A 25,750-nucleotide genomic window follows, 5' to 3' on the forward strand; every position below is an offset into this window, starting at 1 on the left:
AGTTTCTCACCCAACCAATCTACTGTGACCTCTGAAGAGTCAACCCTCTGTGAAACCTAGATGTCTCCTCCATTTAGGACCCTTCTTCCTCCTGGGTCTTCATCACAAACCTCTGTGTGCTGCGATGTGAATTTGCTTCAGCCCTACCTAGCAAGTGCATGAATCCCACAGGCAGATGACCCAGGGACTGCCAGGGAGGAGTTCACACAGACCACAGCAAAGGAATCTTTTCTACTTCTTGGTGGCACTCCTGTCCCTTCAGATGGCATTTCTTTTTATGCATGACATGCCAGCAGCTGTCTCAGGGCGAGGGATGCTTGGGGTAGGAGTTTATATATAAAGATAGAGAGGCTCCAACAAGAGACATTCTCCATCTCATCAATCCATGGCCATAGACCGTTCTCTCGATCAGAAGACAGAACTGACACAAGTCATGTGTGCAGGTTTGAACCTATGCCCAGCCAGACCCTCCCAGAAGCTGAACATGGGAAAGGACTGATATTTCTCTGAGAGAAAGAGATAGAGACTGTGTCGGGGTGGGGTGGGTATGGGTGTGTGTGGTGTATGTGACGTGTGTGCTGCATGTGTAGAGTGCAGGAACACATGGCCTAGGGCACACAGATGGAGATCAGAGGGCAACCTTACCAGGCCTCACCTTCCAGTCTGCTTGAGGCAGAAGATCCCAGTTTTGTTCACCCCCGTATATGCCAGGCTCCCCTGTCTCTTGTCTCCTCATGGGTGTGCAGCAGCATTAGGCCTGTTCTGCTGCTGCTATCGTCTTCACCTGGGTTCTGGGGATCTGACCTCAAGTTGGCATTCCTGAGGTCAGCCAAGTGCTTTACCCAGTAAATTATCTCACAGCCCAGGATGAATATTTCTACAATCTGACCATTATAGAGTGGTACAGCATTTGCCAGAACTTCCTCCCCGCTAAAAATAAAAATTAAAAAAAAAATAGAAAGAATTCACCATTGAATGGGTCTCTGGCTCTGGATATCAGGGCAAGTTTTGAGAGAGATTACATAAAGCTCTTTTGGCTTAGTGCAGGGCTAGGACTCAAACCCAGGACCTGTTCATGCTAATCAAAGTCTCCCTCAGTTACACCCAAGCCTGAGCACAGACTGTATATATGTATGTTGCGGGTGTATACACATGTTTATATGTACGTACACACATATGTGGAAGCCAGAGATGGAATAGTAGACGTCTTTCTCATTGAGATGGTTCTTCACCTGTGATATAAACAGCGTCTCTGAAGCGTACCAAGTCTACTAGACAGGCTGGCCAGTGCCCTCTAAGGATCCTCCTGCCTCTACCTCCTCAGTCCTGGGAATACAAGTGTCCCCGTGCCCAGCGTTTTGCATGAGTTATGGGGATATGAGCCCAGGTCTCGATTTGTATGACAGGCATCTTACCAATGTAACACTTCTTCCAAGTGTGTGTGTCTGTAGGGGGGTATATGTGTCTGGGGGTCTGTGTGACTGTATGCCACGTGTATGTGGGTGACCATGGAGGCCGGAAGGGAACATTAGACCTCCTGAAGCTGGAGTTACAGACAGTTGTGAGCTACTTGGTGTGGGTGCTGGAAACGGAACTGCAGTCCTCTGGGGAAGCAGCAAATGCTCCTAACCACGGAGCCATTTCTCCAGCCCCAGACGCTTTTTAAAAGTCAATCAAGGGGGCTGCAGAGATGGGTCTGTGGTTAAGAGCACGTACATCTCTTGCAGAGAACCCATGTTTGACTCCCAGCACCCACACTGCCAAGCAGCTCCCAGCTACCTGTAACTCCAGTTCCAAGGAGATTCATTGCCTCTGACCTCTGCGCGCGCGCGCGCGCGCACACACACACACACACACACACACACACACACTTACACTTAAACAAAAAAATTTTTGTTGTTGTTGTTATTATTTTTTTAGACAGAGTTTCTTTGTGTAGCCTTGGCTGTCCTGAAACTCCCTCTGTAGAGCAGGCTGGCCTCAAACTGCCTGGGCCTTCCAAGTGCTGGGATTAAAGACATGTGCCACCACCAACCAGCTCAAAAAAGAAAAAAGAAAAGAAAAGAACAAAAGCAAATTAAAATGTATTTCTAATCTATTTGTGGCTGGTTCATGTTTACAGTCCCAGCACTCAGAAGGTACATAGATTACAGACAAGTTTCAGGCTGCCCAGGTTCCCCGGGGTGACCTTGTATCAAAAACCAAAAGTAAACAAATAAATGGGAAACCTAGTTCTGAGTTTACAATAAAGATACATTTTGAAATCGGGGTAAGAACATGGGAGTAGTAAGGTCATTCCCACCCAGCAGTCCAGTCTCACGCCAGCAGACAGCTCTGTTCCTGTCTAGCACACTGGCCTGGGCAGCTCACTTCTTTCCAGCTCCATTCAGAGCAACAGTCCCCGGGAGTCATTTATAATAGGACACGGCTTTTATGTGATCAGCCTCAGAAACAAATGCCTCTGATACCCCCTGCTCTCTCCAATGTGCCCTGCAGACGAGTCCCCACTTGGTCCCTGTGTATACAAACTGCCCTTTGGTGGCAGCAACATCTGTTTTTGAAAGGCTTCTGTTCCTTGTGGCAATCTGATTAATTGAACAAAGCACACAGAGAGTACCTCGGACAATGCCTGGTTCTTGGTGGGGGTTTGTGGTCTGCCTTTAGGACTCAACCTGACAACCACCTGTGAATGACGGTCTAAACTGCCGCTTCCAGGGCCACCCAAACCAACACTTGGCCTTCCGAGGCTTCTAGAAGACAGGCGAAACGCCGCATGCTACTCTCTTAAGTATAAGGCTTAAGTCTTCATCGGCTCAAAAGCACCCCAAGACCTCTTGTCTCTCCATAATAAAAGATGCTACAGAAAACCCAAGGCATGTTAGTCGCTTCTGAAAGAAAGAGGGGGGGGGAAAGAAAACCAGCTCACAAAATATCCATCCTTGTGCATCCACAGATAAAGCTGTTTTATAATCCAGTTCCCCGGAGAGCCATTTATTTCAGTGCAGCCAGTGTGCATAGCAGACACTGTAGAAGCCATCAAGATAACACGAGTAACTACCCAGTGGACGTTTGAAGTGTAAACATAAAAGTCTATTAAGAATACAATGTTGGTTTAATCCCAAGACAAAAAATTTACTTAATGAAAAGCACAACTCATCTCAAGAAGGAAATATCGATACCAGCTGTGGGCAGCAAACGGGGGAGGGGGGATTCCTTCCAGGGAACGTCTGCGTTGCAACCCGCTGCCTTTCCAATATTTACTCTGGACATAAAGTCTCAAATACTTTTCCGAGGAACTCATTTTTCTCCAGGAGGAGGTCAGAGAGGAGGCTGGGCAGGGCTAAAAGGAGAGCTGGGCAGAGCCTGAAAATGCAGGCCTGCGGGCCCCCAGGGGGTTGGCCCTGACTTCCCCCTCCTTTCCCTGCACAGAGCTGGGGGGGCAGCCTCCTCACGCACCAGGCGCTAATGAGGACCCCAGCTGAGACCTCACTCTGGCTGCCTATGGCCTAGAGAATTCAGTGACAGTGACAGCCTTGTGCTGCAGACTGTCCTGACTGGCATCAGGCTGACAATCAGAACACCACATCGTTCTCCATCAAATGTCCTTTTTCAGCAACACCTTCAGCCACTTCCTGGTCCCTTCGTTTGTTTTGCACCATATTTAGGGCGATAAGCTCTGGGGTGGGAGAAAAGAGGTTCTTTTAAAGAGGATTTTGGGACTACCAGCTCTGTTTCACCTGGACCTTTGAGAACACCGCCGCCACTGAGTTCAAGACTTGTTATCTGTGGGCCAGGTGACGCACAGCTTTTACCATCCCAGATATATAGGAGGCTAAGGTGGGGAATCAAAGGTTCAGGGCCATGGCACTAAAAACGTAGCTCAGTAGTTCAGAGGACTTGTTCTTGCAGAGGGGCCTGGGTTCGATTCCCAGCACCCAGATGGTCCCAAAGCACTGTAAACATGCACGCAAACAAAACAAAACAACAACAACAACAACAACAACAACAACAACAACAAACTGCTCATAGGCATAATAAATAAATAGCACCTTTTTAAAAGTTTTTTTTTAGTTTAAGGTCAGTTTGGGCAATTTATCAACACTGTCTAAACAAACAAACAAAAACAAATACAGATGATCTTCCTAGAGCTTGGGAGGCAGAGGCAGGTGGATCTCTGAGTTCGAGGCCAGCCTGGTTTACACAAGTTTCAGGACAGCCAGAACTACAGAGACCCTGTCTCTAAAAATTAAAAAATAAAAAAATTTAAAACAAAACAAAACAAAACAAAAAAACCAAAAAAATTGTCAGCCAGAAGGTAGTTAAGAGAGTAGAGGAGCCTGCCTCCTGTCCTTATGACCAAAGGAGAAAAAACTTAGGAAGCACATGGCGTAAAGAGAATTAACTCAGCAAGTTGTCCTCTGACCTCCAAACACAAATAAACATAAGCTCAGCTTGGTAACGAGGCACTTACCAAGCATGCACCAAGATGCAGGTTCAATTCATACAGATTAATACCAATAGGTAGATTGATGGATGGATGGGTGGATGGATAGGTAGACAGACAGACAGACAGACAGACAGACAGACAGATAGACACGAACCCTCTTCAATTATACTTCTCCCAGCTCCCACCAGCCCCACTGGTTATGACAGAGGAGAAGTTATCTGCAACTTTAAGTATGCATTAATATAGTACAATAACAGTATGGTATATTACAAGCCAACATACCTAAGGAAACAACCTCCAGTTCTAGCAAAAAGTAACAGGTTGTTCTGCCTTTCCTTCTATGTGTACATAACACGCACTTATTCATTCTTTCAGTCGGCCATGCAGCCATTCTGTGTGGATGCAGTTCAGCACATGCAATAAAACAAAGTGTAATCAAAGGGCCCGAGGCCCAGCTTTGCCACCTACCATCTCCGGGCTTTGAGTAAACCATGCAATGTCTCTAGGCCATGGTTTCCCCATCTCTAAAATAAGGACAATAATAGTGCCCATTATTTGCCGAGTCACAACGATCAAATAACTAAATTAATGTGAGTGCTTGGCAAAGAATAAGCCCTCAAGAGTTAATCATCATAATGACAGTAATTATAATAATTACTATGAGTATTAAAAATATACTCTTCCACAGTGTGAGATGCCAGGCTCTGGACGAGCCAGCAAATATTTTTGGCCTTCTAATATAGCAAGGGTCTTTAGCAGGCGGGGTGGGGGGTATTGGATTTGTTTCATGGCAACTCCTCCAACATAACCCCCCTTGCTTGACAAATGCTAAGGGTGCCCCAAGCACCAGGGCTCCTTGCACCATTTGGACCGCACCCCTCCTCAAAGCCATGTTTAAACAATTATGAGCATTATGTTGCAGGTACCCATGACCATAGGAGGCCAGGCCAGCACGGTGCTCATCTTGCAAAGGCGTCTTTTGTGTGGGTTTTCGGTTACAGCTAGGCAATGTAAAGCCATAGAGTGAGTCGAAAAACGAGTTTTCATAATCTCAACCTGTCACAAACCAAGCAGAGGCTCACGTTGACATCCCCACAGGAAGATTAAACAGCATGCTTCATCAGGCGCTAAATACTAACACAGCTCACATATCAGGGAGACACTGATTAAAACCGATGTCAATAACTTATGAAACACAATATGGTCTTTAGATGCTCTTTTTCCAAAAGAAAGAGAAAGGGAGAGGGGGGAGGAGGATCCAGACATCCAGGTGGTTTAAAACTGTCCATGCATTTTCCCTTCAGTGTACACCAACACACACAGCTTGCATGGGTGCGTCTTTACACAGCCAGTGTACACGCACATGTGTATAAAAGCATGGGAATGCTGCTAATGCATATGGGTGGAAGAAAACATATGGTTATTCTGCTGAGAGCTGTCCAAGAGGGAAGGCTATATATACTAGTCTTCTCTTTCATACTACTTCAGAAATACTTTCTGTCCAGAAGAAATCCAAAATTGCATTCACAACAGCTTGCATTTACCCTGCAGAGAAACTTGCCTTGAAGCAATACTGAAATGAGCGCTTGGCCTGAGCAAACACAGGAGACATGGACACTGCCTAGGAATCTCTAAGTTGCTGGGCCTCTGTGGAAGACACTCAGTAGTCTCAATTCTTAGGGACTTGGTTGAGGAGGGAGTGGAGGCTAATTTAGGCCTATTATAAATCATATCTGATTACTTCTTAAAGAAAAATCAGAACAGCACGGCGATGCTGGTTGTTTCATCAAGAGTGATTTTTGTTTTAATTAAAAAATTGCAATCCTTTGCCTTAATTGTAAATAGTCTGGGAGGCTTCATTCGTGTGTCAACAGTGTGAAACTCACAAAATGGGCTTATGTGGAGGGGGCGGGCATCTGAGTTGCTGGAGGTACAAAGTTACTCTGTGAAGGATTTATCAATGCTTCTCCTCGCACAGTGCCCTTCAGGATCTCAGAATCCCTGTCAAATCCTAATACATCCACACAGCTCCACTTCAGGGCCTTTTCATAAAAAGCTGGACCTTTAGCTGTAAATCACTCCTAAATTGTCCTTGTTGGCTTTCTTTCTAACAGAATGATGGAAAAATCACTAGAACTTCAATTAAGACTTTATGGCAACTTCAATCTGATGTTCCCAGTTCTATCTACAAGGTATCAGAACATCTATTCAAAAAGGAAACTATAAATAACTTCAACAGAGTTTAGTCAGCTTGGCTTTTATGAAATGACTGAATAATTGGCAAGATTTAAAGATGCTTTAACTACGAAGAATTAAAATAACTTCAGTAAAAACCCTGAAAAAAATATCGTTAGCCGATCATTTGTCATGTAGATTATGTACTTACTAGGCCTAATTAAACTTTTTGAACAAAAACCACTTGCTAATTACATTAGTTAATATGTTGATTGCTCAACTTGGCACAAAAAGGGGGAGGGGGGTCAATCCAATTTGTGTGTAGTTAGTGCTTTGGTGGAAATACAAAAAATCCTAAACTGGAGATTATTTCAAGTCCAGGGCCATCATTATAACAACTAACAGGTTGTGTTTTCAAATCCTAAGTGACAGAGAGGGATGGGAGTGAGGGATGATCAATACCACGGATGTGGGAAGCTTCGCACTAGTAACACTATAACAGCACAGATCCAGATCGTTCACACCAACACAGCCACTCACGTTTGTCCAATTAAAACCCTGCTGGAGACCAAATCTTTCATATGCACACACACACTAAAACTGATAGCAAAACCCTGGGAATCCCTTTAAGTGCCGATAAAGGGTTTTTCCACACAAAAGGAAGAAAAGAAAAGAGGAAAGGCAAAGAGAAGAAGAGATGGGGGAAAAAAACTAACATTTCTCAGGGAACTGAACAGATCAAAGACACTTTCTTCTCCGAGACCACTACGAAGTCTGCATGCCACCACTGAGCAGACGCTGAAAAGGCTCTTCTCCCTGGAAGCTAGTTCTTCCATTCCTTGAAGGCTAGGGGACCCACAGTTAGGTCCGCAAAGGCTGGGACGCACTGCATTTTTAAATGGGAGGCCCTGCAGTGCAACAGGGGGCACAGGCGTCTGCAGAGCAGGGCTCCAGCCTGGGCCTCTGTGAACCGACCCTCCGAGACATGTTTTCCATTCGCTTGCTCAAAAGCCTGCATCCACAGTCATGAGGCACAAACTATTCGACAACAACATGACACAATTAATCAGAACCAGACTTCAAAACGTGTGTTTGTGGGGACCAGCAAACTCTGCAATGTGCCTCCGAGGGTGAAGTGATTGAAGAGACTTGCAATGGCTCTCTGGGGTTGGGAGGGAGAGGGGGAAAAATACGTATGTTCACAAAAGATGCACACCAAATGGCACATTATGGGCTAAATGATTTTCATTACAATCACTGTCAGATTTAGACATTTACATCTAATACTGAAAACGTGGGCTCTCTCTCTCTCTCTCTCCTTCCCTGTCTCCCTGCCCCCCCATCTCTCTGTCTTGGGAAAAACTGATGCCTGGGAGTTTCTGCATCAACAAAGTTGTACAATTCAGAAGTAGAACATATCCTTTCTTATCCTCCTTTTTGACCCAGGCATATTCACCAATGCCGGATTTGTCAGATTTCTCTTTCAGAAATTGAAACTCCATTAAAAATCGAGACAGAGGATCCTTAGTTAATTCAAAACTGCTCAATTTCATGAAACCCCGGAGCTAACAAAAACAAAACAAACAAACAAACAAACGAACAAAAAACCTGGTAGACTTCTTTTTTGGTCCAGGATTGAATTAGTTTAGAATAGTCACTGAGGTCTCCTTTGTAACCTGTAGATAGTAATTAATTGAAATCACATCACTCTCCTCTTGCTAACACGAACACGCTGTTCAAACAGGGGTGGGGGGAGAAAAAAATCAAACCATAAAAAGAGAATTGGAGGGTGCACGAGTGACATTTGCTTGGTACCCAACTGGTTCCAAGCTTCAAGGAGCTCTCTGCCTTCTCCCAAGGGATTCGTGGTTGTGGCTCTGGAACGTCCCCGGTCCCCAACCGCGCGCCCAGCTGCAGCCTTAGGAAAGGGGGATGGGGCGGAGGTGAACCCCAGGCACTAAGCAAACTGAGAGGAAGGCAGTGAATGTGTTTCCGTTTGGATCTGGGATTAGAAAGATCTGTCGGCAAATTTTCTCCAAACCACTCCCTCCACCCCCGACCTCCTGGGCCACTTCACCAGCCGCCTCTTGGTTTCGAAGTGGGTGAGAGGATGCAACACCGGGTGTCGGCCTAGCGGGCAGACCGCTCTGATCTCACCCCTCCCAGGTCCCATACGTCTCGGAACGCGCGTCCCGAAGCAACTATAAGGTCTCCGTAACCCACTATCCCGCGATGCTTGGACTCCTGGCTATGTCGCTCGGGAGAACCCGCCGCTGCAAGGTCCAGGAGCTCCCCCCCCCCCGCGTCTCCACCCACCGCCCGCGGCGCCACGGCGCCCCACTCACCCACGCACTCGTTGGCCTCGCGGGCCGTGGCGCGCTGCCAGGGCCGGTCGTAGTGGAAGGGCTTGCAACGGTCGCATTCAGGGCCGGCCGTGTTGTGCCTACAGTCACACACCAGACTGTCGTCTCGGTCGCGCACGCAACGCGCCGCGTGGCCGTTGCACTTGCAGCGGCCACCAACCTGCAGGTCAGACACTGCATAGTAATAGGAGTCGCGCGCCAGCTCCGAGTCGTCTTCGTTCTCGTCGCCGAACGTGTGCAGGCGGCTGAAAGCTACGCGGATGTCGGTGGCCGTGACCCAGTCCTGCAGCACCGGCGAGTTGTCGAAGTCGTGCGCCGAGGGCCGCCCGTCCAGCGTGCTGAAAGCGATCAGCCCGCCGGAGAGCGGGCGCATGTCGGTGTGCGAGTCGGTGCACACAGCCTCCTGCTCGTTCTGTTTGGTGATAGGCGCGCGGTGCGGTCGGTTGTACATTTTGCGGCACTGCGTGGAATAGAACTGGAAGGGCACCCACGTGCGCCCGTAGTCCATGGACTTGTAGATGGCCATGGACTCTGGCCGCGGCGAGCAGAATTGCAGGCTCACATAGGTCACCTCAAACTTCTTGCCGAGCGACAGAGTGAGCGTCACGTTGTGCGGGAACTGCAGGTAGTTCTCGGACTGCCAGCACGTCAGGTTGTGCGGGTTGTTGAGGTCGGTGAGGAAGGCGGGCGGGTGCGCTTTCTTGGGATCCGAAGAGTTGCAGAGGTGACAAGAGCGCAGCCGCTCTTCACCACGCTCGCTCACCACGCAGTAGCGCGCCGGGGGCCGGCCGCAGGTGCTGGACACGCGCACGTCCTTGCCGAAGGCCGCGTTGACAAAGTCCGGGATGCAGCGGCGCGGGTGTCCATTCTCATCCGAGCAAGGATCAGGCTGCGCCGCCTGGCCGGCGAACATGCTAAGCCCGGGCCCGCCGCGCACCGCGCCCACCAGGCACGCCACCGCCGCCAGCGCCGCCAGCGCCTCCCACACAGCGCGCATCATGCCGTGGCCAGCTTGCCCCGGCCCCGCCGCGCCGAGGAGTCGGTTCGCCCGCCGCACCAGGCGCCTGCGGAGAGAGGGGAGCCGCGCTCAGCCAGCCAGCAGCCAGCCCGCCCCACGCCCAACAGCCCTCGGTGGAGTGGCGAGCAAGTGCCCCGCTCCCCGGGGTACCAACCCCGAGACTGCCCACTTTCCTCCCCCAAAGTCCGGGGGACCCCGAGCGCAGGGGCTTCCAAGCCTGCACCGCCCGCGCCCCTTCCTCCCGGCTTCCCCAGCCTCCCGGCCAACCGAGGAGCATGCCCGCGCCCGTCTGCCCTTCCGCAGCTATGCCCATTTGCCTTGCTCCCTTAAGTCTCAGGCGCAGCAGGGCTCCAGATCCCCCAACCCCGCACGGCTCAGCGTCCTTTTCTCTTGCCACCTGGGGTCCTTCATAAATGCCCCCTTCCCAGTCGCGTCCCCGCTGGGGACTCCGCGTAGGAGACTTTACCTCTAAGTGATGGCAAAACAGAAAGAAAAGTTTGCCTGGCCCAAGCCGGGGAGCCCGCGCGCCGGACGGCAGAGAGCCTCTCGCTGGCGGCTAGCAAGAGCGTCCTGTCTCAACGCGGGCTTGCCAGCTCCATGCCCGGCGCGGCCGCCGCTGCCCCAGCCCCGGCCCCGGCCGCCACCGCCGCCGCCTCTTCCTCCCGAGTGACGACGCGGCCGCCCGGCTCCCGCCGCGGTCCGAGTGCTGCCCTGCCCGCCCGGGGCGCACACACACACACTCACGCTCTCTGGCGCGCACTCACACACGCACGCACGCCCCCGAAGGCTCTGCCGCCGCCCGCCGCTGCCGCTGCCGCTGCCGCTGCCGCCGCCGCCGCCGCCGCCGCCACCACTCGCGCTAGGAGTGGGGGGCGGAGGGGAGCGCGGGGGCGGGGCCGCCGGGCGGGGCGCCGGCCAATAACGTCGGCAAGCAGCCGCCCGCTTGCGAGCAAAGTTTTAACCCCGGGAAGAAGAAAGTTAAAGCCAACGGGCCCGGGATGCTCCAGAGGGCGAGAGCGAGCGGGTGGGAACCTGGGAGCCGGAGAAAGAACAGCAGAGACAAAGAGAAAGCGAGAGGAGCGCCCGGGGAAACCCCGGAGAGGGGGCAGGGCCGGCGCGCACCCTGTGGGGGTGGGGTGGGGGCGAGAACGGCTTTCTCCCTCCCGGTCCCAGCCAAACACATCTGTGTTTGTTTTCTTTTCTTCGCCGAGGTCCAGCCTTCCTCCAACCCAGCCTGGTGGCTCCGGTGGCACTACGCTCAGGGCCTTGTCCCTATGGGCACTGGGCCCCAGAGGCGTGAGGAAGGGGAACTGGAAAGGGATGTGAACTTTCTGCCCCTAGGCTCTAGGGGATGGGGGGGGGGGGGCAACAAGAGGCAGCGCCTAAACCTCACAGAGTTGTCACTGCCAATTTTCTTTTAGGCCTGGAAGCTGTGGTAGATTGGAGGCTAAAGGCCAAGAAGCTCGGACGCACCTGGATAGTGGCCTACTCAGGTCTATCCTGAACTTCAGAGATGGGGCCAGTTCAGTTCTCCCGAGGTCCTGTGAAGCTGACTTGGCACCTCCTAGATCCTTTTTTTTTTTTTTTAAATATCCCTAGGGAGATTCCCACAATAGCTTTGCATAGTACCAATTGACTCTACTTTTCAGCTAAGGATGTGGAGGCTTCAGGGGCTAGGGATAACTTCCCCAAATTTCTGGCTACTTGTGTGTGTGTGTGTGTGTGTATATATATATATATATATATATATATATATATATATATATATATTACAGTAATCTGGGCTCCTGGCCTGAGGCAGTGGTGTTCTCCTATGGGTGGTGTGCTCTTGCCACTTTAGCTACTCTGGAGGCCGAGGCTTGAGAACTATCTTAAGCCCAGGAGTTCAAGGCCAGCATGGGGAACATACCCCATCTCAAAGAAACAAGAGCTCTATCACCACATTTGTCTAATGGATAACCTCAAGCAATTACAGTCTCCTGGGGTGTCCTCAGGCCACCCAGCCTCTGGCCTGGTTCTCTGTTGCTTTAACAAAAGGATTGTGAACAAGAATGGTAACCTTTGGCTGTCTTGCAGCTACAGCCAGAGTTCAGAGGTGAGAATCTACCCAGCTGCGAGCTTGAAACTAGTTTCTGTTAAGTTTCTTTCTCATTTAAAATATGATTCAATAACAGACCCAGACAGAAAAACTCCACTCCTGATTCTGGCCCAAGGGCTTCCTTGCTTCAGCCCGCCTCATTCTGTTCCTTCCACTTTCATAGACTCTGAGAACCTAAGAAAGGGCCTCGGGGACGGGCTGGCCCAGCTTGTTCTCCTTGGACGAAGGCCCTTCTTCCTGGTCTTCCTGAGAGCTGGCCACCCAAGCCAGCTCTTCCAGGGAGGCAGGCCAGCTACAGCCCAAGGAAATAAATCCATGTCATTTCGGGGACAGTCTGGACTCACCCTTGGTCCCTGGGGTTGTGTTTTAGCTTTGCCTGTTTATGTCGTTTACCACTCTGTGCTGTTTATTTATGCCTTGCCTTGTGGTAGAGAGGATTGCAGGTGAGTTACAGGGGTACTTAAAACACAGCAAAATAACATAAATCAGAAATGAGGCGAAAGGGATTACAAGAAATGTTTAACCATGGTGGACTTTGACATCTCAGTGGTATGCTGGAAGGAGACAGGGCACTTGGAAGAACACAGTTTGGAGCCAGAGTGCCTGCATCCAACTAGTGCCTCTGCTGCGTGGCCTGGTCAAGTCTTTGCATCTTTCTCGGCCTTGACTTTCTCACCTATAAAAGGGGGATACCAATATCTCTACCTCACAGAATCATGAGCATCAAATGAGTTGACACACAGGACTATTACAACTTATAGCACATATGCTTACATAGTGTAATTACATAACAACTCAAATAACCTGCTACATGTATGTGAATACACATAAAGCCAGGACTGGGGTGTAGCTTTCTGGTAGAGTGCTTACCTAGCACACAAAAGGCCCTTGATTCAGCTGCTAATACTGTGTGAATAAATAGACACATATACAGAAAGCCAGCCATACGGTGGATAAAGAAGCATTATGAATTTATCAGTATTAAATTACTGAAGCAACACAGAAAATTTTAATTACTTCAAGAACATTTAATTATGTGGTAAGAGTTTTGTGACATTGGAAAAAGCAAGCTGGAAAAACGTGGACAATCTAGTGTCATATATATAAGTGTTCATTAGAAGACAGTGTCAGTAGTGGGTTTGTCTTGAGAGGGAAGTGACTCGTGATGTTGACTTATCTTTGCTGTTATGTTCTCAATTTTCTATAACACAATAGGAAGGAAATCTAAGAGAGAAAAAGGCAAAGGGAAGACAAAGTAGACACGGGAATAATGCCAAAATTCACCCGGGGATGGCCTATTCTCCTCCTGTGGGTGGGCAACCAATTTGTTCCTAAGCTTTCCCGCAGCCAAAATGAAAAGGAGACCATGTCCCTTACACAAGTCCCAGTGTCCATGAGATAAAAACAGAGCCATGGCTCAAGAGAATTACAACTCTTCTCGGTACTAAAATCAGACAGGAATTTCTCCTGGGGGGCCTCATAAAGGGAACACAGTGTGAGGTAATGAGCAAACATCCCCCTAATGGTCACAGCCGAGAGCTCCTAGGGGCAGACGCTGGGATCGGCCCTGCAAATAGGCGGATGGCATCGCACCAAAACAAGTCAGGAAAACACAGTCTCTCCGGGAGGGGTCGAAAAGGAATAGATTGGGGTGCTCAGCTCCCTCTGATCTCGGTACATCTTGGAGCAGCCAAAAAGTGGGAGTACAGAGTTCTAGCCTTGCTGTTTCTCCAGAGAGCTTTTGATGGATCTTGAGAGACAGCAAGTTTGGGAGACGGTGAGTTTGAAATTACCCTCCGTGGTGGCTTGTGGGTTTTCTGCAGTGCTAGACCAGTGGGCTTCAGCAGGGAATAGGGAGACAGCGCTTTTTACTTTTATCATCATTTAAAGCCTAACTTGATCTTCTTTAGTTCTTCCTGCTAGGCAAGACAGTCCTCGAGCTGCAATCTAAGGGATCTAGATCTTCTGGAACATACTAGAACTTCTTTCTTTACCTTTATTCAAAATCCACCCCACCCCCACCCCACCCTGCTCTCTCCTAGGCAAAATAGTCTTCTTTCTTTCTTTCTTTCTTTCTTTCTTTCTTTCTTTCTTTCTTTCTTTCTTTCTTTCTTTCTTTCTTTCTTTCAGTGACTTCATGGAACTTGGATTTCTGACCAGCCAACAGTCTCTCCCAGTACACTCTTCAGTTGTCAGTGTCCCTTTCGGAAGCATGCTGCCTTTTGTGGAGACAAATGAACAAAACAGATGTCCAAGTGTTCCTTCTCCAAGTGGGGGTTATAAATACACCCCAGGAAGGCATGTCGGGCTCAGAGCAGCGGGATCCAGGGTACAAATGAGTTCAAAACAACAGAGGAGCTCTTGGGTGAGAAAGCAAATTCCCAGGTGTTTCGGCAAGGAATGCGTTAGGAGGGAGGAGCCACCATCCCGGGCTTACAGCCTTCCCTACCTGCAAAGCTCAAGGATGAAACAAGATAGGAAAGGAAGAATGGAGCAATATGGAAACTTGGGGTGGCCTGACAAGAATCTGGGGACTCAGGTGTCCAAGCAACTGATGAGCAAGAGTGTTGTAAAGGAATGGGGTGCAGTGATCGCCTCCCCTTGCCTTGAAGGTCAAGATAAGTTCTGAAGGGAAAAGGCCACTGGTGACCTTGACAGGGCATTGCTGTGGAGTGGTGAGGACACAAGCCAGTCCACCTTAGGTTGTGGAGTGAAAGTGAGGTGAGAAAGGAGAGATAGCAAGTGTGGACAGCTTCCAGAAAGCCGCGTTGACAAGCAGTAGGAAAGTGGGGGGGGGGGGGCCTAGCAGGAAGGTGATACGGGAGGACGGGAGGCCTGGGCTTCCCATTGTTTATAAGATAAGTCTATTCGGAACATGCCGTATGTGATTGAAAGGAGCCCGCCCGAGAGGTGGCAATGTGATCAGTCAGGTGGCCCGAAAGCTTCCCAGGTCTCAGTGAAATAGGAAGTGACAGGATCAGGTGGGAGTGGGGGCAGGGCAGTCACACCAGAGGTTTGAGGGCACCGGGACTGCATTATGTCCTTGTTCCCTAAGATAAAGACAATGGCTTGCTGGGAAGAATAAAGAAAGAGCCCAGTGGGCTTGATGCGCCTTTGGAAGAAAGGCAGTAGATAACAGCCCCCACAGTCCTGGGACACACCCATGGGCACAGGACCTCTGCGGCCCCTGTAAACCTTAATGGACAGCTGTGCTGCACGATCATTTGGCCAAGAACTATATATATAGCTATTTCAATTGCAGCATCAAAAAGTTCACATCGCTCTTACCCTCTGACACTCTCTTACATCTTGCCCTCTTGCTCACCTTCCCTTCCCCCTCTCTTCACGTGGCCATGGCCGACCTCCACTTATCTACTCTCTCCTCCTCTCTGCCTTTCGCTGCCTCTGCTACCCTCTTAACTCCCCTCCGCATGCCCTAAATAAACTCTATTCTATACTTAAAAAAAGAAAGAAATTGAAATCAATGACATTTAAAATGGTTGCTCAGTTACCTTCACTTTAGAAAGGGCTGCTAAGGTACATTCTGCCCTCTCTGAGACCTCTGGACAGAGCTAAGGAGAGGATTCAGGAAGACAAAGAAACATGGTGGGAGGTTACTAAGGAGGCCTCTACCCAAAACTGGATGCAGGAGGAGTGGGGCCCCCACGAAGGTGGGCTGTGTGGCAGCATACGCGGCAGGGAAGGACATTCCGTGAACAGGATGAAAATTCAGAGGATATAGCCAAGAGATGGGGCACAGAGAGTCAAGGCTTAGGGTCTGGGAGGAAGAGACCAAGGAGGCAGAACAGACCTCAGAGGAGGGAGTGGCATGGCCTCCATCTCCTAAATACCCAAGAGCTCTGTCTTATGCATTTATCACTTTATGTTAGCTTTTATTTCAGTGTTTGGGATAGAGCCCAGGGTCTTATACATACTAAGTCAGCATTCTACCACTGAGCTATCCAACCCAGCACACAGATCCTACTTGGTTTGGTTTTACCATTTAGCCCAATTTGGCCTTTAACTTGAGATCCTCCTGCCTCAGCCTTCCAAGTACTGTGATGACCAATATGAACCATTATTCCCAGTATGGCTTTTACTTCTGAAACCAAGCATGTGGTGTGCCTACTGGGCACACAGTCCTCTCATGAGATATGAGTTAGGATTTCATTATTTCTATTTTACAGGGAGATAATTAACCCATCGTGGGTAAGGACAGGAACAGATATTGGAACTAAAATAGTTTTATTGGTGCTGGAGAGCCTTTGTGGTTAAAAGCAATTGTTGCTCTTCCAGAAAACCCAGGTTCAATCCCCAGCACCCACATAATAGCTCACTACCATCTGTAACCCCAGCTCCAAGAGGTCCAACTCCCGCTTCTGATCTCCATGGGCACCAGGCACACACATGGGACATTGGCATGCTTGCAGGCAAAACCCGCATACACACAAAATTAACTAAATAAATCTTAATTTTTAAAAAAGTCTGAGTTGGACAGTGATGGTGCACGCCTTTAATCCCAGTGTGTGGGAAGCAGAGGCAGGAGAATCCCTGTGAGTTCGAGGCCAACCTGGTCTACAGAGTGCGTTCCAGGACAGCCAGGACTACATAGGGAAACCCTGTATCAAAAAGGGGAAAAAAATAGAGCCCGATACCAGAGTGTGGAGCTGTTAGCACCTATGGACAAGGTGTCAATATTGAGGCCTCAATGCTGGGGAAGGAGAGAGGAACTTGAGGTCTGCCGGAAGTGTGAGCTTTGGCATGAATCCACTGGAATTTGAGCACCTCTCTGCTGCAGGTTAGAAGACAGACTTAGGGGACCAGGTTCCTGGGACCCCAACATGGTCCAGAAATTGTAGTCAGAGGCAATGTGGGGGCATCTGGCCTCTCTAAACTGATGTTTCCTTGAAAAATGCAAAGAAGTTGGTTTAAGCTAGTACTTGATTTCTGTTCTCCAACTTGCATTTGGTGAAACTTTAAACAAGTTACTCTACCCATAAGGGAATCACTTTAATCATTTTGAAACGGAAGGAACTACATCTGATTTTTATAGGCCTGTTATAGGGATTTGAAAAGTGAGGATGTTTCATATATGATGGGTTTTTGTTTGGGGGGTGTGTGTGTGTGTGTGTTGGGGATCTAATGTAAGGACTCACACATGCTAGGATAGTGCTACACCCAAGCCCCAGCCTGTCTTGTTTTTAATAATTGCAACCCTCAGATCTACTTGCCAGATCTCTCAGCCTGGAAGAATTGGGGGGGGGGGGTCCTTTCATGTCGAGCTTTCTGGAGTCTGGCTCACCAGTCTGGCTGCATGGGTCCTGCTCAAGGGACTTGCAGGTCCCTGGAGGGTTCTGGAGAGGAAGTTACAGGCCTGCCTGTGTGATGCTCAGGGTTCTGGGGAGTCCTCCTTTACTGGGGATCCTTTGTCAGCATCTCTAGGTCAAACCCCACCTTGTGCAGGTTTCTTGGTTGAGGATTCCTGAGTTGAGTTGAGCACAGAAATCAGTACAAATCCTAAATCCACCCAATCCTTTCATCTACCAGGGCTCTTTGAAGCAGGGAAAATGCATGTGGATAAGAGAACCCAGCAGATGTCATTTATTTTCATTTGCAAAAACACTTTTGACACGATCCCACCCAAGGTCCTCCTAAAATAAAGAAACTGGGTCACAGTGGGGGAGGCTTTGTCATGGATGGGAGAGCCTCCCACAGGAAGGAAACAAAGGGTGCAAATGAAAGGATAGGTCCAGGGTAGAGAAACTTGTGGGGGGCTCAGGACTGGGATTCCACTCATTAACATTTACAGCAGAAGGAGAAGATGCCCTGGCTGAGATTTGCTGGCTTAGAGATGACCCTGGAGTGATGCCATCTCAGATGCCAAGACAAACATCCTGTGGGGGACGGACGCAGGACACAAACAGGTGTATCTGGGCACAAGTAATTTGGAAAAGAATGGAAGGTTAATAGTTAAGATAGGAAAGGTATTCCTTCAAGATTCAGTACAAAGTGTTTCTTTAAGAACAGAGTCCACCCAGGTGCCTGTTGCCATAATCCTTTCCTGTGGTCTTGCCCTCTATAGAACATTTAGTGTCTCTGGCCCCTGGCCTCTAAATGCCAGTAGGTTCCCTCCACGTATGCACATATGCATGCCACATCACTACTCACGTTTATCAATTGCCTTTGAAAGAGACACCCCATCCCCTATTCCCATCCCCTTGAAATTTAGACCAATGTAACATAAGTGTCCCCCACCACAATAAAAAAAAATTGCAAGGTTTGTGGTAAATACAAGAAACCAAAAGGAACCGGTAACACTCTGGTCTTCACACATTCCTCCAGTTCTTTGGGTCCTCTTGCTATAGGCAGTGGTCTCCCCTTGCTGTTCCTAACCTCCTCTCAATGCTGAGTTCTGAGTTTCTGAGGCGTTGCTCTTTATAGTTAGGTATTGTGAACCCATTGGCTGGAGTCCAGTTGGAAGCATCCTTCCCGATTCAGAGCCCTGCCCCAAGTGAGTGAATGGTGACTTTGGCATTAGAAAGAGCTCTGGTTAACAGGGGCCTCCAGAGTTCCTCACTCAAGGTGTTTATAATCTGGGGTCAGAAACCCTCCATTCTTCCAGGGGGTCAGAGAACTCCCAGAGGAGGGTCCTTCATGACTAGTAACTGCTGGGTTGATACACTGAGCAAACAGAAGAATATATTGCAGACCAACCTGGGGGTGCAGGCCAGAATTCCCAAGGGTGTTACTGTGTAAAGTCAGTGGCCGGCCTTAGTGTTTCTTCTGGTGCCCCCTCCCAACCCTGAGATTACAAAGAAGGAAACTCAGGCCAGGAGACTGAGCAAACAACTTCAACACTGATATACCCAAGAGGTGACTCTAAGTCATGGACTGGCTTATGGGTTACACATCCAACCCCACCCAGAGAACACCTGCTCTCCTTCTACACTGCTAAGTTAGGTGTGTGTGTGTCGGGAGGAGGGTGGTGAGGATAGGGGGGGAAAGAAATCATGATTTTGATGGGGAAATTAGTTCCTTTTATTGAAAAATGGTGACATTAGAAAGTTTCTATGCTTAAAGGTTTAAGCTTCTGTTAACCACAAAATTCAATTAGATGGAACCACTTTACTTTTCCCAAACGTCAGTAAAATGAGGTATTACCGGTTTCTACATCACATGGAGAAAATCTAGAGACTTGACTCCAGCAGGCAGTGCAGGAGGAGAACAGACACGGATCACTGACTCCAAACAGATTGGGTAAGCACATGGACATTTCAACCATAATAAGGTGTCAAAGGAAACTAGGATTGGTGGAGGGGCAGGAGGGAGCCCCTTCCTCTCACTACAGAAGCTGACATCAGCAAGGCCACCATGCCAGTCCTAGAATGATGCCAGAGACTACACACAGCTGATGGACAAAGCTCAGCCTAGGAGGTCACTGCCATGCCCGAGGCTGAGCACCTGGCTTATGGGGTCTCACAGGGAACTCCTTGGGTGGTCAGCAGACCCAAAATTGTGCACCTGCATTAACATCCTGTGATTCTCAGCAAAGCACTTCACCTTCCTAAGTGCAGGCTTCCTCTAGAAAAAATAAGGATAGAAACCCTCCTTTCTGTCCTTCCTTCTGCCCTTTCTTTTGTGGGTAACAGAAGATTGAGGAAAAAGCTCAGGGATAAAGTTCTTGTCTAGAAGGTTGGCAATTAGTCTCAATTGTCAACTCATTGAGAACTGGAATCACCTGGGAGAAGGGATTCTGGGTGTGGTATTCGAGGGATTATACTGATTAGATTAATGGAGGTGGGAAGACCCGCCCACTGTGAGAGGCACCATTCCCTAGGCTGAGCCCCTGGGCTGTGTTTTTAAAAGTGAGCGGAGCACAAGCATTTGTCTCTCTCTGTTTCTTGACTATGGGAGCAGTGTGGCCAGCTTCCTTAAGTTCCTGCTGCTGTCCCAAACTGTGAGCTGTGAACTGTGAGCCAAAATGAGCCCTTTCTTTCTTAAATTATTTTTTTGTCAGGACATTTGGTCACAGTAACTAATATTAATATACTTAGCAAGTGCAAGGCACTAAGTATAATCCCTAACTCTATAAAGCAAAATCACATTCAAAAGACCTTGAAGTGTCAGAAGCACTAACCAATTCTAATTCAGGAAGAACCAGTTAGCCAGGCACTACTGCCATCGGCAAGGGGACCACTCTCTTGAGAGGGACACACACTACTCTGGGCAATGGGAGTTCATGTATGGGGAGATGATAACAGACATCACAGAGACTGGACAACATTAATAAATTATTAATTAATAAGATAATAAAAATGGTAGATAACAATAAAAAATGTATTCTGCAACTGGGAACTGGGGAAATCATGCAGTCAGGACCGATAACCACAGTGGCAGCTACACTTTGCTCACTGTTGAGAGACTTGGGTGCTTAGAAGGTTGTGGTGGTGAAGGAGAAGTTGGCTGTGAAATTGTCTTAGGAAAGACAGAGATGGAGACCACAAATTGGGCTGGCTGTAGGCTCCACGAATGGCTGCCCATTAGTGTATCCCAAACATCTAGCACAGAGCTTTGCAGAGTAGGCACCAAAAAAAAAAAAAAATCTATTTGCTAAGTGAACTTAGAAGGGCCCAGCTAGAATGTCTGCATGTACAGAACATAGGTTTCTTAGTCAGCATATCTGGAGCAGAGACTACTGGGGTCTAATTCAGTTCTTCCTCTAGGAACTATTTTTTCCATCAGTTCCTCACCGACATGGCAAGTCTTGGCTTTGCCGCAGAACTTGGATGATCCACAGCAATCTCATCATCTGTGATGTGCACAGATGTGTCCAGTGTCCCTTGGCTCCAAGGTAGGATCCAAGCTCTTTCACCAGGAGCCAAGGCTCCCTTCTTGTACTGGGTAGCATTACCCAGAATACCAAGGGCTCAAGAGACCTCCTGCCTGGGCCCTTTCTCCTAAGATCTGATTTTCTCATCATCTGGATAGTCTCAGCAACTCACAGCAAAGGGATGGACCAAGCTGACCTTTCTGGAGGTTTGTTTAAAGCAGAACAATGTTTGTCTTGTCCAAACACTATGAATTACTCCTGAGGATCCTGCCCGGTTTTACAATCCACAGCTACAAATGGCTTACATAAATAGGGACTGGTCCCTCCCCTGCCCCTTTCTGCTCCTAGCAGTTTTTTCTGCTCCCCCTGCCCACTGCCTCTCACTTTTCCAGTCCTTTCTGCCACCTCACACCCTCTCCTATCCTGTGCCTTTCTGGCCCAGGGTGGCAAAAGGTCAGGTGCTACATTTTCTAGGCTCACCCCTGGGTTACTGCTGGCCCAGGTCCCACTGTGGTTAGCTGCTCTGTCTGTGCTATGGACAGGTTTCCCTGCTATGGGAACCTCTGAACATAGCTGTTCTGTCTGTGCAGTGCTGGCAGTGTGCAAGGGGTTAGCATGCTGGTTTGGGGGACTCAATGTCCACTCAGCCTATTGCTTTCTTAGGCCATTCTCCACCTGGTTGGATGCTGAGCTCCTCCATTACTGCTCTGATTGGCTGCACATTCTTGGGACTTGACAGTAGTTTCTAGAAATAGGCTCTACTCATTATGCCACCGGTCTGCTTTTGCTGATCAAATAAGAGCTATTGGAGAGCAATCAGTTTGTGAGCCTGGGAAGAGCCCACTATGGGCTGCATATCTTTACTATGGTCCCTGTACCATTGGTATCGATATTTTGGGAAGTTCATTTAAAATATAGTGTTCTGGGCTGGTGAGCTGGATCAGTGGATTAGAACCCTTGCCGGCAAGCCTGATGTCCTAAGTTTGATTCCCAGGCCCCCACATGGTGGAGAGAACTGCCTCTCACTAGTTGTCCTGTGAGTTCCATAAACAGGGAGTGCAGGCTACACAGCAGAGGATAATAAAAATGTAAAAGCCTAAGTGTATACAGATTTAAATAAATTAATGTGGCATTCTGACTATGCCCTCCCCCCCCAGACCTAGAGACCCTTAGAAAGCAGTTTGTAGGAGAGTTTGTGTCTAGTACCCAGTTGCAGCAAGGGGTGGGCGGAGCCATCCTGAAAGAAAATGCGGGGTTGCTAACACTCCAAGGAGGTGTTGGTGAAGCCTTGGGAAGATGCCAGGGGTGTGTGCTCTCCAGGCTGGTGGCTGGAGGTGTGGGTAGTGTGTGGGATCCTTCTACTCGGAGCCTCCAGCACTTGGGGCCAACTGTGATCTCATTTATCCTTGTTTTGCAAACGAGGAAACTGAGCCTCAGAAGGGAGGAGTGACTTCCAGTCAGAAGTTGGTGAGTGGCATGGAATTCCATCTCAGGGCACACCCAGACCTTTCCAGAAACGCCCCCCCCCCCTTCTTCCCAGCCCTTTCTTTGCTGGTCCAGCCTGTGGAGGAGCCAAATCCACCCAGCCAGGTGGACACACAATGAGCCCTGTCCTCCGAAAAGTCAACTCCCAGGAACTTCTCTCTGGACGGAGGGAAGCCAGCTCAGCCCTCAAGACCCCTGCTCATGGGCATTAGGGCTGCGGCTGGAACGCAGAATCCCATTGTACCGGAAGACAAGGAACAGCGCCAGGGAAAGGCCTCAACATTCAAACCAAAAGGCTTTGGGGGGGTCAAAGTGGGGGCTATTCTTGAGTTAAGAAACCACTTAAAGAAAAAGCCCCAGCCTCGAGAAAATTCTCTGGTCCAAGCAGAAGTGCCGAGCTGTACAGATGCCACGCGAATTCCTATTTCCCCTTAACCCCAGGGGCAAATGAAGGACAAAATATTGCAAAGAACCCAAAATAAAGTCTCGTTCTGGTAGGGGTTGCACCAGCCGGGCCCTATTTCTACACAGCCTTTTCATTACAGTCGCGATTTAGGACAGCTAAGATCTCACGGTGTGACCTCGGGCACCCACCGACGCTTTTGACCAGTTTTGGAGCAGTGATCCTTGTGTTAAATTAGCTGCGCCTCCTTCTAACACGGCACTTGATTTTTCTAATCTAGTTCTTTGTCCCCGGTGCCCTTAACCCCAGCTTCCTGATTCCAGAATCGTCTCGGCCTGAGCCTGGGTCCAGCTCTATCCGGACTTTCCCGTCGAAGGCCCTCGGCGAGTGATTCCGGGGAGCGCAGGCGGAGGCCGGCGGGTCCGAGGCGCGGGCCGGGGCTGTATGGAAATGGGCAGAGGAGCCGGCGGGCGCGGCGGCGATTTATTCTGGGAGTGACAGCCCCTTTGAGCTCTTGGCGAATGGCATTTTCTGTCTGTGAAAGCCTTTCTTCCCACCTCTGTTCAGATTAGCCCGGGGTATGAATGCGCCCATTATCCAGCCCGCTGACCATTCTGAAACGCCAAATTAATTACTAAGCACTGAATCAGGCGCCCGGGCCGGGGCACTGGGAGGTGTGAAAATCGCGAGCGGCCGGAGATGGGGACTGAGAGGGACGCAGCGCGCAGAGGACCGGGAGGGGTGGCCCGAGGGGCGAGCGCGGCGGGACTCCGGCGGGCTTGGCCAGACGCCGAGCGCGACCTGCCGGTGTGACCGTGAGCGACCGCAGGGCGAACGGGCGGGCGGGTGGGCATAGAGCCGGGGTCGCGGCCCGGAGCAGGCTGGGGCTGGCGGGCATTGCTGCTGCCAGAGCGCACCAAGTGCATCGGGCTGTGGCTCGGGTGTGCTTCCTGCTGCGCGCGGGCGGCTGTCTCTGTGCACCGCCCCGGGTGGCCACCTCCTGACCGCCCCAGTCCAGGGCCACCCCCTCCGACCCCCGGCAGGCAGGCAGTTCGTGCTGAAGCTGCCCTCCGCGGCCTTCCAAAAACTTGGGCGCCACCCTCCGATAGCAGCCCCAGACAGAGCTATCCAGCGTGGGGCAGACTCTAGGCTGTCTCCACGGCCCGTGACACTTACCTGCGGTGGGGGCGGGTGGTGGTGGACGGGACTGCTGGGCAGCGGAGGGTAGCACTGGGTAGATCCTGCTGGATTGCTCCGGGAGCGGAGGAGCGCCCTCTTTTAAGACTCTTCCCCCGGGTTCCGCCAGGTGGTGTCACGCCTGCCCGGCCCTTCGCGCGGTTCTTCGCTCACGGGTCACGCTGCCAGATCTCAATGGTTCGCTCCGGTCCTGCGGCCTGTCAGGTTAGCTTTAAACTGGGGGCCATGAAGGAGTTCGGACAGTTATGGAAGATAGGACAAACGTAATTAGAGACACATTAACTACCCAAGGGAAAACCAGCCACTCACCTTAGCTTTGGGTTGGTCTGGGAGTTGAAGAAATTAGTGTTTGGCCAGGAGCTAGGAATGTGCATGGGCGAGCAGAGGGTCTTGTCCAAGGAGAAGTGATTTATGCCCCCTCCCTTCAAGTCAAGCAAAGTGGACCTTGATGCTAGGTTGGTATCTGATCAGCAATTACCATTTAAATGACTAAAGAGATGGAGAACTGTCTCCATTAACTCTCGGAAATGGGTCATTTACACCTCTGAGGGAGCGGAATTTAAGGTCACGGGAGAGGAGGAGAAAGGCTCTCTACCTTTCTCTGGAGAGCGCTACACACCTTTCCGCTGCCCTTTCTCTAAGACTGGGCACCTTAGGGGGTTCACACCTGACTCTAGCACCTGGAAAACCGCGGCAGAGCTCAACTAGAATTTGAGTTTCAAGTTATTATTAAACATTTACATTGTGGGACTCCTATATCAATAGTATTCACTGACACTTCGTACTGTATTAACTTTGTTTGTTTGTTTGTTTGTTTTTGTTATTGACTGACATTCCTTTTACGCAGCAGCCTTCCTTGTTCTGAGCCCTATTTTCACTAGTTCTTCTGTGACTAACCTTGGGTGAGAGGCATTTGGTAGAGAACTTTGGGTTGTTTGTGCTTGTTTGTTTGTTTGTTTGTTTGTTTGAGGCAGGGTCTCAGTTTGTAGCCCTGTCTGGTTTGGAGCTCCCTACTATGTAAATCAGGCTTGCTTCAAACTCACAGCGACCCACTTACCTATGCCTCCCCCCAGCGCTAGGATTAAAGGTTCTATCACCAAGAGCAGTGTTTATTCTTTTTCAAAACAGGTCTTGCAATGCAGCTCCAGTTTGACTCCACCTGCCTCAGCCCCCAGAGTGGAGGAATTAGAGGTCACACCACTGTACCTCTGATGACTTTTGAAGTCTTTACATTTCTTGGAATGCCTCTGTTTACAGGCCACTGGTTAGATACAGGATTCTGGAGGCTCAGCCTTTCACTCACACTGTGAAGCGGGATGCTGTTAGCAACACACCAGACAGAAGCTGACGTTCTTGCTGTCCACTGCGACTAAAACATAGCAGGGGACCAGTGCGATTAACAAGGCATGGTTATCTGTTACTAGTTATTGGTTAACTATCTTCCTGCCTGGAACTCTGGGAATCTTCCTATCTCAGCCTCTTTTGTGCTGCTTTCTTTGATATATATATATATATATATATATATATATATATATATATATATATATAAAATATGCTGAATATGGTCACATATTATATGGCTACCATAACCAGCAATTTATTTTTATATATGTGCATGTAAGGGTACCTGCTTAGCCGGGCGTGGTGGCGCACACCTTTAATCCCAGCACTGGGGAGGCAGAGGCAGGCAGATTTCTGAGTTCGAGGCCAGCCTGGTCTACAAAGTGAGTTCCA

General features: G+C 49.5%; 1 protein-coding gene across 2 annotated transcripts in view; it reads right to left on the minus strand.

Moving 5' to 3' along the window:
• The window catches only part of Ntn1 (netrin 1), a 191,299-nt gene extending 167,155 nt beyond the window's left edge, over positions 1–24,144 (minus strand). The window contains exons 1-2 of one of the 2 annotated variants that reach the window (XM_029483604.1): positions 10,470–10,796; positions 8,968–10,049 (exon numbers count right to left, since the gene is read on the minus strand). In XM_029483604.1, coding sequence (XP_029339464.1) covers positions 8,968–9,985 — 1,018 coding nt within the window. In that variant the 5' untranslated portion in view covers positions 9,986–10,049; positions 10,470–10,796. Of the gene's footprint in view, positions 1–8,967; positions 10,050–10,469; positions 10,797–23,995 lie in introns of those variants that run through there. The other variant, XM_029483605.1, reaches the window with a different exon arrangement.
• Between the last annotated feature and the right edge of the window lie 1,606 nt (positions 24,145–25,750).

This window comes from Mus caroli, chromosome 11, assembly GCF_900094665.2.
Source record: "Mus caroli chromosome 11, CAROLI_EIJ_v1.1, whole genome shotgun sequence".
NCBI classification, from domain to species: domain Eukaryota; kingdom Metazoa; phylum Chordata; class Mammalia; order Rodentia; family Muridae; genus Mus; species Mus caroli.